This window comes from Panthera leo, chromosome A2, assembly GCF_018350215.1.
Source record: "Panthera leo isolate Ple1 chromosome A2, P.leo_Ple1_pat1.1, whole genome shotgun sequence".
Taxonomy (NCBI): Eukaryota; Metazoa; Chordata; class Mammalia; order Carnivora; family Felidae; genus Panthera; species Panthera leo.
In genome coordinates, this window is record NC_056680.1 from 108079339 (window position 1) to 108094159 (window position 14821).

At 36.7% G+C, this 14821-nt stretch overlaps 1 protein-coding gene across 1 annotated transcript in view; it reads right to left on the bottom strand.

Moving 5' to 3' along the window:
- The window catches only part of CRPPA (CDP-L-ribitol pyrophosphorylase A), a 323296-nt gene that overhangs the window by 278139 nt on the left and 30336 nt on the right, over positions 1–14821 (bottom strand). The window contains exon 3 of the mRNA XM_042919329.1: positions 5062–5211. Coding sequence (XP_042775263.1) covers positions 5062–5211 — 150 coding nt within the window. The remainder of the gene's footprint in view (positions 1–5061; positions 5212–14821) is intronic.

Below are 14821 nucleotides of genomic sequence, written 5' to 3' on the forward strand. Positions count from 1 at the left end.
GCTATGAAACTTGAAATCAAAGTCCAGAAAAAATTGGGGAAGACCTCAAATACACGGAGGTTAAACAACATGCTACTGAAGAATTAATGGGTCAACCAGGATATCAAAGAAGAAAGTTAAAAAGTATATAGAAACAAATGAAAATGGAAACATGACAATCCAAAACCTTTGGGATGCAGCAAAAGCAGTCCTAAGAGGGTAGTATACAGCAATAGAGGCTGCTGAAGAAGGGAAATAATAAAGATTAGAGCAGAAATAAATGATATAGAAACTTAAAAAAACTTAAAAAAGAATGTATCAATGAAACCAGAAGCTACTTGAAAACATTAATAAAATTGATAACCCCCTAGACAGACTTACCAAAAAGAGAAAGGACCCCAATAAATAAAACCACAAATGAGACATGAGAAATAACCAATACAACAGAAATATAATCCATTATGAGAAAATAGTCTGAAAAATCATATGCCAACAAATTGGACAATCTAGAAGAAATACATATATTCCTAGAAACATAACATACCAAAACAGAAACAAGAAGAAGTAGAAAATTTCTGCAGACTGATAACCAGCAAAGAAATTGAGTCAGTAATCAAAAACCTCCCAACGCGCACAAGTGTAGGGCCCAATGGCTTCCTAGGCGAATTCTACCCAACATTTAAGCAAGAGTTTATACCTATTCTTCCCAAACTATTCCAAAAAATAGAAATGGAAGGAAAACTTCCAAACTCATTCTATGAGGCTAACATTACCCTGATTTCAAAACCAGACAAATAATACACTAAGAAAGAGAACTAGAGGCCAATATCCCTGATGAACATGGATGTAAAAATTCTCAATAAAATACTAGCAAATTGAATCCAATAGTACGTTCAAAGAAACATTCTCCACAAACAAGTGGGATTTATGCCTCAGCTGCAAGCATGGTTCAATATTCACAAATCAATCAACATAATACAGTACGTTAGTAAAAGAAAGGATAGCAACCATATGATCCTCTCAGTAGATGCAGAAAAAGCATTTGACAAAGTCCAATGTCCATTCATGATAAAAATCCTCAACAAAGTAGGGTTAAAGGAAGTACACCTCAACATCATAAAGGCCATGTATGAAAGATCCACAACTAATATTATCTTCAATGAGGGAAAACTGGGAGCTTTTCCTCTACTGGCAGGAACAAGAGAAGGACGTCCACTCTTACCATTATGATTTAACATAGTACTCTAAGTGATAGCCACAGCCATCAGACAATGCATCCAAATCAGAAAGGAAGAAGTTATTCACTCTGCAGATGACAGGATACTCTATACAGAAAACCTAAAGGACACCACTAAAAGAATGCTAGAAGTGAAACACGAATTCAGTAGACTCACAGAATGCAAAAATCCATTTACAGAAATCAGCTGCATACAGCAATAATGAAGCAGAAGGAGAAATTAAGGAACTGATCCCATTTACAAATGCACCTAATACCATAAGATATGTAGGAACAAACCTAACCAATGAGATAAAATATCTGTACTCTGAAAACTATAAAACACTGATTAAATAAATTTAAGAGGACACAAAGAAATGGAAAAACAGTTCATGCCCATGCGTTCAAAGAATATTGTTAAAATGTTTTCGTTACTCAAAGCAATCTACATATTCCTATCTTAATACCACCAGCATTATTCACAGAGCTACAGTGTACCTTAAAATTCGTATGGAAGCACATAAGACCCCAAATAGCCAAAGTAATCTTGAAACAGAAAAGCAAAGTTGGAGGCATCACAATTCCTAACTTCAAACTGGATTACAAAGCAGAAGTGATCAAGACAATATGGTACTGGCAAAAAAAATACACAGAGATCACTGGAACAGAATAAAAAACCCAGAAATGGACCCATAACTATATGGTCAACTCATCTTTGACAAAGCAGGTAAGAATACCCAGTGGAAAAAAACAGTCTCTTCAACAAATGGTACTAGGAAAACTGGACAGCAACATGCAGAAGAATGAAACTGGACCACTTTCTTACACCACAGACACCAAAAAAAAAAAAAAAAAAAAACCTCAAAATGGATGAAAGACCTAAACATGCAACAGGGACGTTGGGACTACAACATAATAAAAAGCTTCCCCATAGTGAAGGAATCAACAAAACTAAAAGGTAACCTATGAATGGGAGAAGGTATGTTCACATCACGTATCTGATAAAGGGTTAGTATCCAAAATCTATTAAGAACTTATCAAACTCAACACCCAAAAAACAAATAACCCAATTAAAAACTGGGCCGAAAACATGAACAAACACTTCTCCAAAGAAGAAATCCCGATGGCTAACAGATACATGAAAAGATGCTCGACATCACTCATCATCAAGGAAACATGAATCAAAACTATGATGAGAAATCACCTCACACAAGTCAGAATGGCTACAATTAACAACACAGAAAGCAACAGATGTTAGCAAGGATGTGGAGGAAGGGCAATTCTCTTACAGTGCTGGTGGGAATGCAAACTGGTGCAGCCATTCTGAAGAAAAGTATGAAGGTTCCTGAAAAAAGTTAAAAACACAACTACCCTACAATCCAGCAATTGCACTGCTACACGTTTACCCAGATTATACACAAAATACTAATTTGAAAGGATACACCTACCCTGATGTTTATCCCAACATTATCAACAATAGCCAAGTTATGGTAAGAGCCCAAATGTCCATGGACTGACAAACAGGTAAAGAACATGTGGTATGTACATGTAGATAGACGTACATATACATACACATACATACATGCAATGGAGTATTACCCAGCCACAGAAAAATAATGAAATCTTGCCACTGTCCTTTGCAATGACAAGAAAGGAGCTAGAGAGTATTAGGCTAAGGAAATTTAGTCAGCCAGAAGAAGACAAATATCCCACAATTTCACTCATATACGAAATTTAAGAAATGAAACAAATGAACAAGGGGGTGGGGTGGAAGAGGCCAACCAAGAAACAGAACAAACTGAGGGTTACTGCAAGGAAGGTACTTGGACAGGATGTCTTAAATAAGTGATGGGTATAAAGGAGGGCACTTGTGATGAGTACCAGGTGTTGTGCTAAGTGATGAGTCGCTAAATTCTACTCCTCAAACTAGTGTTACACTGTATGTTAACTAGCTGGATTTTAATCAAAACTTGACAAAGGGGGGTGGGAGGGAGGGGAAAGTTGGTGATGGGCACTGAGGAGGGCACCTGTTGGGAGGAGCACTGGGTGTTGTCTGGAAACCAATTTGACAATAAATTTCATATTAAAAAAATAAATAATAAAATAAAAAATAAAAAGTACTTATAAAAAAATTAATTAAATAAATAATTAAACCAAAAAAATTGAGGAAAAACCAAAAGCTTATAGCAAAACCTTCAAACTGATTCTGTAATTCAAAATTCCTCACCTGAACCACAGAACACACGTAATTATTATCATGTTACTATTTTCTGAATTCTCTCAAGAACGCAGTAGAAGAGCGTCTGATTCATTACATGGTGTGAATGCCTTAGGGTGGTGGTTCCCAAAATTCAGGGTATTAGGATCACATGGCAGAGTTGTTTGTTGAGACACAAATTGCTGGGCCCCATTCCCACAGTTTGTAATTAAGTGGATCTGAGGTGGAGCCCCTGAATTTGCATTCTGACAAGTTCCAAAGCATACCAATTCTGCCTGGGAACCACACTATGAGAACCAATACCTCAATGCATTAGCACTTAATTCTCCAGCAAAAACTGGGGGGAAAAAATGCTTCTCTAATGTGAGGAAATGAAATTATATTCATTTTATCTTCTAAAATATACTAGGAAGAATGACATGTGATAAGTCTAAGTGTTTAAGGATCAACAATTTCAGGTGGTAAGGCAGATGTGGTCTAGCTCTGCAACATTTAGGATGTAAAAGAGTATTTGAATAAATATTTATAATAGCTTACCCTTGGAATAATTAATAGCCAAATATAGGTAAATTCCTGTACTCCAAATTCATTTTAGGGAAATAATACAAACCATGGCATACTGTTTATATCACTAAAATGGATTCTCATTTACATCCTCTCATTTTAAAACTAACCAACGAGATTGAGCCATAATTTATTGTGTTTGTGATCACCTTCTATACGAAATAGGAGGCATTCTTCTGTTTTAAGTGTCAATAACCCTATTACCAGTACCTCATATTCCTCAAAGTCCATCTATTCAAACTACTCTTCATAGATTATTTAACATCAGTCAAGCAATGAGTTACTGTAGTTATAACTTATTTCATGGGGTGTTTTCTGACAAGCATAATACCTAATATTCAGTAAGTATTTAATCCATCAATATGCAACAAAAGCCAGTAAAACTTATACGGGTCCCAAAACATTTTTAGAACATGAAAAACAAAAAGGTAATCTGGATCATCTAAACATGAATGAATTATGTGAGATTCTAAAAGAAGTTATTTTGTTAATTGAAATTTTCAAGGTATCAATATAGCTGTGCAGGAAATTTATCATACAGGCCTAAAACGGCTGTCCTTACTTTTCCACCTCAATATGGGAAATTGTCTCTTGCAGTATTCTCACTGAACAGTTAACCACTAAGTATCGCTCACTGTGCTCAGACTAACTGCATAAACAATATGGTTGAGGTTGGACAGCTACCTTCCTTCTGGGAATCTGGAATTTTTATACATGCTAAGGCAGAGGATCCCTATATGACCAACCCCAATAAATACCTTGGACACTAAGTCTCTGATGGTCTTCCCTGAGAAGAACCATCACACACATGTTGCTAAATTTTCATTGCTGGTGCGAGGAAGGGAGTGCTCTGTGTGACCCTTCAGGGGAAGGTGAGAACTTCAGAGTACACATGTATACTTCCAGACTCTGCATGTGTTTCTCATATGACCCAGCTGTGAATCGTCCGTACTTCACTGTTGTCCATTTTAACCATGAGCCTAGCTATACACGGAATCACCCAAGTTCTTCCAGCAAATCTCCAAATAGACAAGTATTCTTACAGACCCCCAACACAGCAGGTTTCAGAAACCCTGATTCTTACCTGCTGATATGCTTCATAGATCACATCAAATAGAAAAGCCTGTGGCATTTCACTTGCTCTGTGTCTGGCACGTTCTAGTGAATGGTCTAAGCAACCATCAGCAGATGGACTGATTACAGTAGATACAAGAGGTCGAATTGCTCCTGCTGCCTGAAAAACAAACAGAGATCCAATTAACATTTGTTTCACCTAGAGCATATTTCACAATCAAACTCTCAACTTTCTCTCTTATTTTTGAGAGGTTCTATTTCTAATTTTAACAAGCAACCTCAAGAAAATATTTGAACAAGTGTTAATTTGGTTAATAAAACAGTATTTCACATCAAAAAATCTATTTCTTAATATTACGGTTCCAAGTAAGAGGTACAGATACTCTTTTCCACTGTAAGTTCGTATTTGTTTATCACTAGCCGTGTAAGTCTTATACTAGATCAGAATGGTAAGATACAAGTGGCTGTTCCATGAACAAGAGAGGAAGAAGAATTAATGGGGAAAAACTAGAGAAGGATGACACATCATTATTTCTTAGCGGGCTTTCAAAAGATTTACCTTAAACACAGATAATTAAGGAAAGAGACCTATCTCCTAAGAAGGACAAAATGAGACTCAACCTGAGTAACAATGAATTTATGCCATACTCTAATTCCTGTAAAAAAAAAAAAAAAAAATTCCCTTCAAACTATCTCAGCGCAATGTGCCCTCATGTAAAGTAGCCATTGATTTCAATAGCTCTGATTAAACTGTCTCATTTATAGATGCATTTAAACATTACAAAAAGACACCTTCATATCTGACAATTTGTCCCCTTTATCTTTAAAAGTGTTTCATTGTAGTCTTGAAACTACAACCCAAACAACTGCTTTGGAGAAGTTGCTTTAAAATATAGTTCCTGTGGTAGGCCATTAACCAAACCTCCTCCGCAAGTTCCTATCTTCCACGTGACTAATACACAGATACTGCAGGCCATCAAATTGATACACCAACAAATTTGGACTTGAGAAGACTAGTATTTGTGCAAGATAAATAGTCCGTAAACTGGCTTATAAAATCCAAGAGACTGGCTGAAAATAAAAGCTAATGTGTGAGCCAAGTAGACAGTTTATAAACTGTCACAATTCCCAGAGACTTAAGTAGAAATTTGGAACCTTGGAATAAAAGCAAAAATGAGCACATTGCCAGGGCTGACAGGAAGGCAGTAATGTCCAAGTAGGTGCAAGTTCAGTAAGGAGCAAACCCAAGTCCTCAAGCCCAACACCTGTCAGTAAAGGTTAGAAGGCAAGAGAAACACATACACGTGTGTGAGCACACACACAACTTTTTACAGGAAAAGTTCTATTTACGTTCCAACTATGGGCAAATAATCTTCTATACTAGGCCATGAAGCAAAAATTCTATTTAATATACAACATGAAACACAAAGCGTGAGCAAGAGGATCTCACCAGATTCTCTCTCCAGCCAAAGTAGTGAAAGTATTTTACTGCAACCATTTAAAGTCTTTGAAGGGCATGCAGCAAATGAAACATTTTTTTAAGAAAATCAACTAAATCTTGCCAAAAAGAGAGAGCTTTTGGTACTCAAGGCAAGATCTATTTCTTCCTTAATAATCCACCCAGCTTATTGTGACTGAAGTTCCACTCGGAGTGGTATGGATGAAAAGATGGGGCTCCCTCTCCCACTACCTCCCAGAAGGAAGGCAGAGTGTTAGAACTTCCCATCCCATTCAGCCCCAGGTCATAGAGGCTAAATTAAGGAAACTGCTGATGAGAGATTGCCGACTCCCTTCCAACCACACAGCCACAACTTGTGAATGGATTATCTACCCCAGGCACAGTAGGTAGACAATGAATATTGGGGCATGAATACCCTTAACCCCCAATCTCACTTAGGGCAGAGTTTTCACACCAGAAGAATAACAAGAGTCTTTGAATGCCTCCATGCACCACCCTACTTGTGAAAAAGAAGATTCACTTAGAGAAACAAGACATCATGCCCCCCACTCCCTACTCAAGTAGCAGTACAGGGATTTTTCATGGGACAGACAGGCTTTAAGAACAGAGCTATCAATCTCTCCCAAAAGGGAACTCACCTTATATGGAACTGACTGTGAGCAAGTTTAAACCTTAGTGCACTCTCAAAAAAAAAAAAAAAAAAAAAAAAAAAAAAAAGACTATCATCACACTAAGCTATTTAGACTGGGGTGGTAGCTACAAGAGAGCAAAAAGCTAAACTGTTGGCAAGCTAGTTTACCAGGGACACCTTGGAAAGAGCCAGGTAACAGCAGCTGGCATGAAATCACAGCAAACTTCCAACATTGGCCTCAAAAACTACCATTGCAGAGGAGGCAAAGTGTAACTGAATCACACTGTAGAACATTTTATAACTCAGGCATTGCCAAGCGAGGGAAGGAAAGACAAAGAAATAGAGGAAGAAATGAGGAAGAAATAAGGAAGAAAAGAAAAAAAGAAAACAATTTGCAGGCAATGAATAGACTTTATCAGTTGGGTGTGATATCAGAGACAGACAGTAAGAGATTACAAAACAAAGACAAAAAGAATCCTACTAAAACCACTGTCATTCCAGGGTGACTATATCCATGCCCAAGATTGCACCCTCTGTGAAGTGATTTCAGAGACTTCAACTGGTATGGGGGGAGGGGGAGGGGAACATCACTGAAATAGACCAGCAAAGTCACATACAACAGCAACAATAAGCCCTGAGGAAATGGGAGGGAGACCATCACCACCTAGAACTGATAAATTATCTCAAGGTCCACCAACCAGTGACTGGGTAAAGGAAATGTGGTATACACATCCACAAGAAACTATTCTTCAGCCTGAAGGAAAGGAAATTTCTATTTCTAACAACATGGATGGACCCTCAAGAGCAATATGCTAAGCGAAGCAAGTCAGAAAAAGACCAATACATACGAAAAGACCAATCTCACCTACACATATAACCTAAAAAAAAAAAAAAAGCCTCAAAGACACGTAAGATTAGTGGTGGCCAGAAGTGGGGGTACAGAAGGGCAAAACAGGTGAAGGCAGTCAAAAGGTATATCCAGTGAACAAAATAAGAACTAGAGGTGTAATGTACAGCATGGACTACAGCATCAAGTTGCTTAGAAATCTTAAAAATCCTAAGGATTCTGTAACCACGTGTGCTGACAGATGTTTACATTGCGAAATGATCACCAAAATAAAGTTAACAAATTTGAAACATTATCTTTTACCCCTGAAACTTATGTTGTACATCAATTATACCTCAAAAAAAAAAATCTGTCAATAAATTTTAAATGTGAGAATTTCAAAAATGTGGAAGGTGAACATACTAAGAATGAATGCAAGAAAAAATTAGGAAAACAGAAGACACAATGAGATGAAACGATACAGTATGAAACAGAGCATGCAGGAGAAGCAATCCAAAGAGGGAAATTTATAGTGTATGTCTATACATAAAAAGATATTCTCAAGTCAAAAATGTTCTACCTGAAGACTTAACACTTCTAAAGTTTTTTCGGGAAAAAAAAACTTAAACTAAATCAAGTATAAGTAGTAAATAGAGACTAGGGCAGAAATAAATGAAATAGAAAGTAGTAAAATAGAAAAAAAAAAATCAATATCCAAAGTTAGTTCTTTGAAAGGATAAAGAGGATTGACACATCTTTTGCTAGACAAACCAAGGGAGAGGGAAGATTCTAATTAGTGTAATCAGGAATCAAACAATGACATTCTACCAACCTTACAGAAGAAATATAAAACTATGAACAAGTATATTTCAGCAAAACAGATGAAATTTCAGTTTTCTAGAAAGACATCAACTACAAAAAAAGATTCAATAACAATTTAAATAGACCTGTACAATTAAGAAAGCTGAATTAGAAATTTTAATTTCTCACAAATAAAAGCCCAGGAGGCTTCACTGGTTATACAAAAAATCTTGAATACCCTTTCCTCACATTATTCCAAAAAGGGACATAGGAGAGAATGCTTCCTAACTTAACTCTGTAAGATGAGTATTGCCAAAACTAAAGACATCACAAAAAAGAACGACAGACCAAAACTCCTGATGAATTCAGATGCCTAAATCTTCAACCAAATACTAACAACCAAATTTGGCAACCAAATGGGATTTATCCCATGAATGAAAAATTGATTCAATATACTAAAATATCAATGTCATATATCATATTAAGGGCAAAAAAATAATAAACACCAACATGTCAACATATGCAGAAATAGTATCTGACAAAATGCAACACTCCTTCGTGAAAAAACCATGCAACAAATTAGGAACAGAACTTCCTCTAGCCAAAAAACGGCAACTGTGAAAAACCAATAGGTAACATCGTATTTGATAAAAACTCTGGATTTTCTCTTTAGCATCAGGAACAAAAATATATCCACTGTCACCACTTCTGTTAAACGCTGTACTGAAAGTTCTCGTCAGGAAAATTAGACAAGAAAATCCAATAAAAAGCATCCAGAAAGAGTGAAACTATCTCTATTTGCAGACAGTATTCTACAGAAAATCTGGATGAATTCCCTATAAAACTAGGAATAGACATATTTGACAAGAAAGCAGAGGACAAGATCAACATTAAATAATCACTTCTATCTCTATCTATACTAGCAATAAACCATCAAAAACAAATACTTAATGTTTAACAAAGGAAGTTAAAATTTATTTTCTGAGAACTACAAAAAAATTTCCCAAGCTCCAATGTAAAAGCCAGTGTCTGAACCTATCCACTGGCACCCATCCCTTTCTCAAGTCTTTCACCAACAGTGTGCCTTCTATCCTGCTTCATCAATTTTTATTCCTTTACTGTCAACTATCTTCAGTAGCATCCAAGCAATCTTTGACATCTCCCATCAAGTAAGTCTTCCTTTGATCACACCTATCTTCCAGCTATAACCAAATTACTCCTAGTGAGGTTCAAACAAAACTCCATTAAAGTAATTATCTGTATTCCTTAGAATCTCCAATGTCTGTCTCTTCTCCTGTTCTCTGCAATCGACTTCAATGAGGATTTTATCTCCCCCAAACCACAAAAATACATTTATAAATATCACCCATGACCCCCACGTGGCCAAATCCAATGGGTATCTCTGTCTTCAAGGGCATCTGTTCACCTGGCTTTCAGAAAACCTTCTCAATCATCTCACAAGCAGAGACCTCAAAGTTCTCTAGCTACCCTCATTCCGTAAGTGCCTTTATCAAGTCACAGCATTTCACATACTATCTACATGAGAACTTCCAAAACTATACCTCCATCCTCAAACAATCTCTTCAATTCCAGACTTTCAATATCCGAATACCCTATTTAACTTCTCAGATCAAGAGCTACACCCCAACTTTAACATACTGAGATCAGTTTTGGTTTCACATATACCACACAGTCCATGGCTGCTTTTCCATACACTTCCCATCTTCATCAAAGTCAAGTCTATTCTTCTAGTTATTGTCAAAAACCTTGATCATCATTAATTTATCTCCTCTCATAGTCCATTTGAATCGAATCCATGAGCAAGCCCATCACCTTCAAAATATACCATTTCAGCACAGTTTTCACTTTCTGCACCACCACAATCTGAGCCCAGCACCCATTCTCCCTCCCTCAGATCTCATACAGAAAACGAAGATCATAAGAGAAGACATTAGCATTTTTAACTACATTAAAATAAACTGGAAGAAAATGATTACAAGGCATATAATTGGCAGAATATTTGTGTGCCTAATATATAAGTAATTTCTAGAAATTGCTTTTTACTTAAAAAATAAAAGTAGGGACAAAAGACTTTCATGGGCAATTCAATGAGAACACATAAATCCTGTAAATACTGGGGAAAAAATGCCAAACCTATTAACAAAATACCAAATTAAACCACAAAGAGAAAGCATTTGCCACTAACTGGATTAGAAAAAAAGACCGTCAACAATATTAAATGGTAAGGATATGGCTCTAGCTCAACTCTTTTTATACCCTAGTGAGTAGAATTTATCCAAGTTCGGTAAGTAATTGAGCATCATCTGGTAAAGCTGGTGACATGCATATATCTTGACTGTAATGAAATCCTTGGGTCATGTGCTTAAGACATTAATAGTAATGTTCATGCCAGCAATGCTTGCATTGGCAAAAATTAAAGAAAACGTAGGTTCATCAACTACAAATAGGTGAACTGTGATATAAAACAGTGATCATGAACATGTGATAGCTGCACAGATTCACATAAAAACAATTCCCTAAATGTATTTGGGGGGAAAAAAAAAGTGCTGTCAAAATAAGCAAAAGTTAAATCATACAAATAATTATTTTTTTACAGGGATATGAAAAATCATACAAACCTACTATGCCCTTTAGGAATACATCCGACAAAAATGAAAACAAAAAACAAAACAAGGAAATAAAAACAAATTTCAGGATAATGTTTATCCATGTGGGGAAATAAATAAGATCAGGGCAGGGATATGGTTTAAAAGTGACCAGTAATGTTCAGGTGGTGGATACCTAAGTGTCCAAAGTGCTTTTCAAATTCTCCCTTTTTAATTTCTAAGAGTGTATTTGTGGACTCTCATTCTGACTACTAAAAACTTCTGAAGAGAAAAAATAACATCCATATCTGGGATGTAATTATGGTAGGACCGGTATACTGCGAGACTCAGTAAGGTTTAACTGGAAGCCTAGAGATCAGCTGTATAGTAGCACAATAGGAAGACCATTTAAAGCAGAAAGTGACTACTGGTTTACTGAATAAAATACCCATAAAAAGGATAACATGTGGAAAAAAACTACCACTCACTCAACTATCTGGTTTAAACAAAGATGCTAATCCTGACAGGCACGAACTCCATAGCTGTTTCCATAGAAAGGGATGTTTGTTCAGAAACCTAACTCCTCATTTATGTGAATCTTTTCCGAAATTTAAAGTATCAAAATTAAGACACAAGTATGAACAAAGTCAGTTAGGTGCCTCTAAAATAGAGCTATTTGGGTAGTTTGTTACATGAAGCATAATTCCCAAGTTATCAAATACACTGCCTCATTGGGAATTAGCCTAATAAGCCCTGAATGGAAGCTTAACAGCTCAGCACCACAGTGATTACTTGCCTCTCACGGTAATCTATCCAAGTATTTCCACAAGTCAATGCATGGAAATCACAGATACAAATCACACAATGTGGAAAAATGAACCCCACCTCTCTGTTTACTTTTAGAAGCAAAATTCAACAATACTTATCCATACACAGAGCAGGTGCTGACATGCATTCCTACTCACCTATCTTCATTCAGGCTAATTATGACAACATACTATAGAAATCCTGACTATATAATTACAATTTCATTTAGCTGAGTTGTCTCTATTCTGAGACTACTTAATGAATGTTTACACAATCACATCTTCAAAGCTAATCATTGGGCATTATGAGATTGTGAGTATTTCATATTTTGATAATACAATAACTCCAATATCCTTTCATAAAAATAATTTATTCAATACAGAAATGTCAGTATTTTAGAAAAACTTATCCAAATTGCTCTATCACTCCATGTACCCCTAAAAAAAGAATATGTAGCATGAAGAAATAAAGCCCCCATTTGATATACTCAACTTTAATTCCTGAAAATTAAAGCAGTACCATTTAACTCACATCTAATTTGATCAAAAGTATTCTGCTTGGATGTCCTGGGTGTTTAATAAGCCTTACTACATTTTAATCCCTAGGTATATCACCACCCCTTGATCTGCCTCCTTCTCCAACTTGATTTAGAGGTAATACATAAAATATACAGGAGTCACAGTTTTAGCTAAAGAAAACAAAAGCTTTTCACACAGTAGCCTTTTCACCATCAGTAACACATCAAGTTTTACCTCATTCCATAGTCAGGGAATAATTCACTACCTACCCTGGGCACTTCAACTTTGTTAAAATAAGCCTCAACTTTGCCACTAAATACTCAGAAATCAGGCTTTCTCACATATCAAACTGCTTCTTTTAGACCCAGGTCTTAATACCAATGTTTCCCTCCAGTAAGATACAGAATCCAATGGCCCAGGAGCGCTTATTACCTGACCCCCCACCCAACACTGAATGAACTCTGACCTTCAATGCACTTGATCATGATCAAAACTAACCAATAGAGATCCAGTACAATTTACTGTTAGCCATGGTCAATTCTACCTAAGATTCTTTGTTTGGAAAATAGCATCTGTCGAGTCGTTTAGCTCTTTAATAACAAGCCCAAAATACTTTGCATAAATATCCAATACTGGATAGTCAAACAGTTTATTTTTCCTGATACACACATATTAGCTTTTACTTCTCAAGTTTTCCTTAATCGTTACTGAGTATAGTCCTGCTGTAAAATACAAAGATCGCCCCCCCACAAACACACACACCGCCCCCCCACCCCGACCCCATCAGAATTTCAGTTTATTAGGTTACACTATTTCTCTTCAGAAAGGGACTCAACATATTTTCTAACTAATGATGCTAACCATCCTACAGGGCATGGGATAGCCGCCCCCCCCCCCAACAGAAAGTACCTTACGAAAACATGTAAGATTGTGCCAAGTTTGAGAAATGCTTTACCACTTCAGTATTCAGATACACAAAGAAACTCAGGTCTGGAAGTCTACTCTCAGATACAAAAATACCTGTTGCCTTAAATACTGGAGAAACAACCCAATACAGTAAGTGTAGGGTACTTTTTATTAGGTAAGCAGTAAGATGTACCTAAGGGTCAGGAGTTGATAAGATCACAAGCAGTTAAAATTCTTTAGGTAACTAATATTAACATGGGTAGGTCTGCCAAATTCGGGAAAGCAATTCAGTGTCTGAAAAGGATGCTGAGGTCTGGGAGGGCAGGAGCATTTTAGAAGAGAAGATGAGGTCTACTGTCAGGGAATGGCAAAGAAAAATTAAAGCATTCACAAGTACATGTGTCCTATTACCCCTTGGCTCACATCATCCAAACAGGTCCAGCCAATCCAGTTCCTTAAACTCTTCCCCTGCCCCCCAACCTCTACTTCTTTCTCTATTTCAGTCTGCTTAAATAGACTTTGACCACTTCGCTAGATCATTACAAAGATCCCAGACTAATTTCAGTCCCCTCAACCTCCTGTACTCCATCTATCAAACCAGGGAGACAGCCATCTTTCTAAACTTCAAGTCTTAGGTTATTTCCCTTGGATGGGGGGAGGGGGAGATTTAATGGTTCCCCCCTGGTCTCCAAAAGCTAATTCAAGGAAAGAAATCAAGGAAAATTAATGAGTTCAAACCTACAGATTATTCCAGAGATGCTAAAAAAGGCAAATTTAAATGGTTCTGTTCAGTTGGAAGCTTAACATACAAGGTCTGCAATTATAGCAGAGAAGCTATAGCATGAGAGATTTCAGAGTAAATATGCCAATTTGGAGTTAAAACGGGTACATGCAAATGCTTTGTACCACGTCAAATAATCATCTCACAAACTTGCATGTTGTAGGATTCTTTTTATACAGTACTCTGGAAGAGACAAAAACAAAGGGACAGAGCACCTATCAAGAATTGACCTGGATTAGGAAGAGAGCAAGGGTCTGAGTACCAGGCAGCAGCAGGAGGGAATTCTTTGGCGTGTTACAAACTTCTGTTGTGATTGTAATCATCTATACAGGTATAAACACTCAGACTGTATACCCTCCCAAAAGTGAATTTTACTGTGTAACAGTACTTTTCAATGTGAACATTACTTTTCAATTAAGTAATGTGAGCATGATT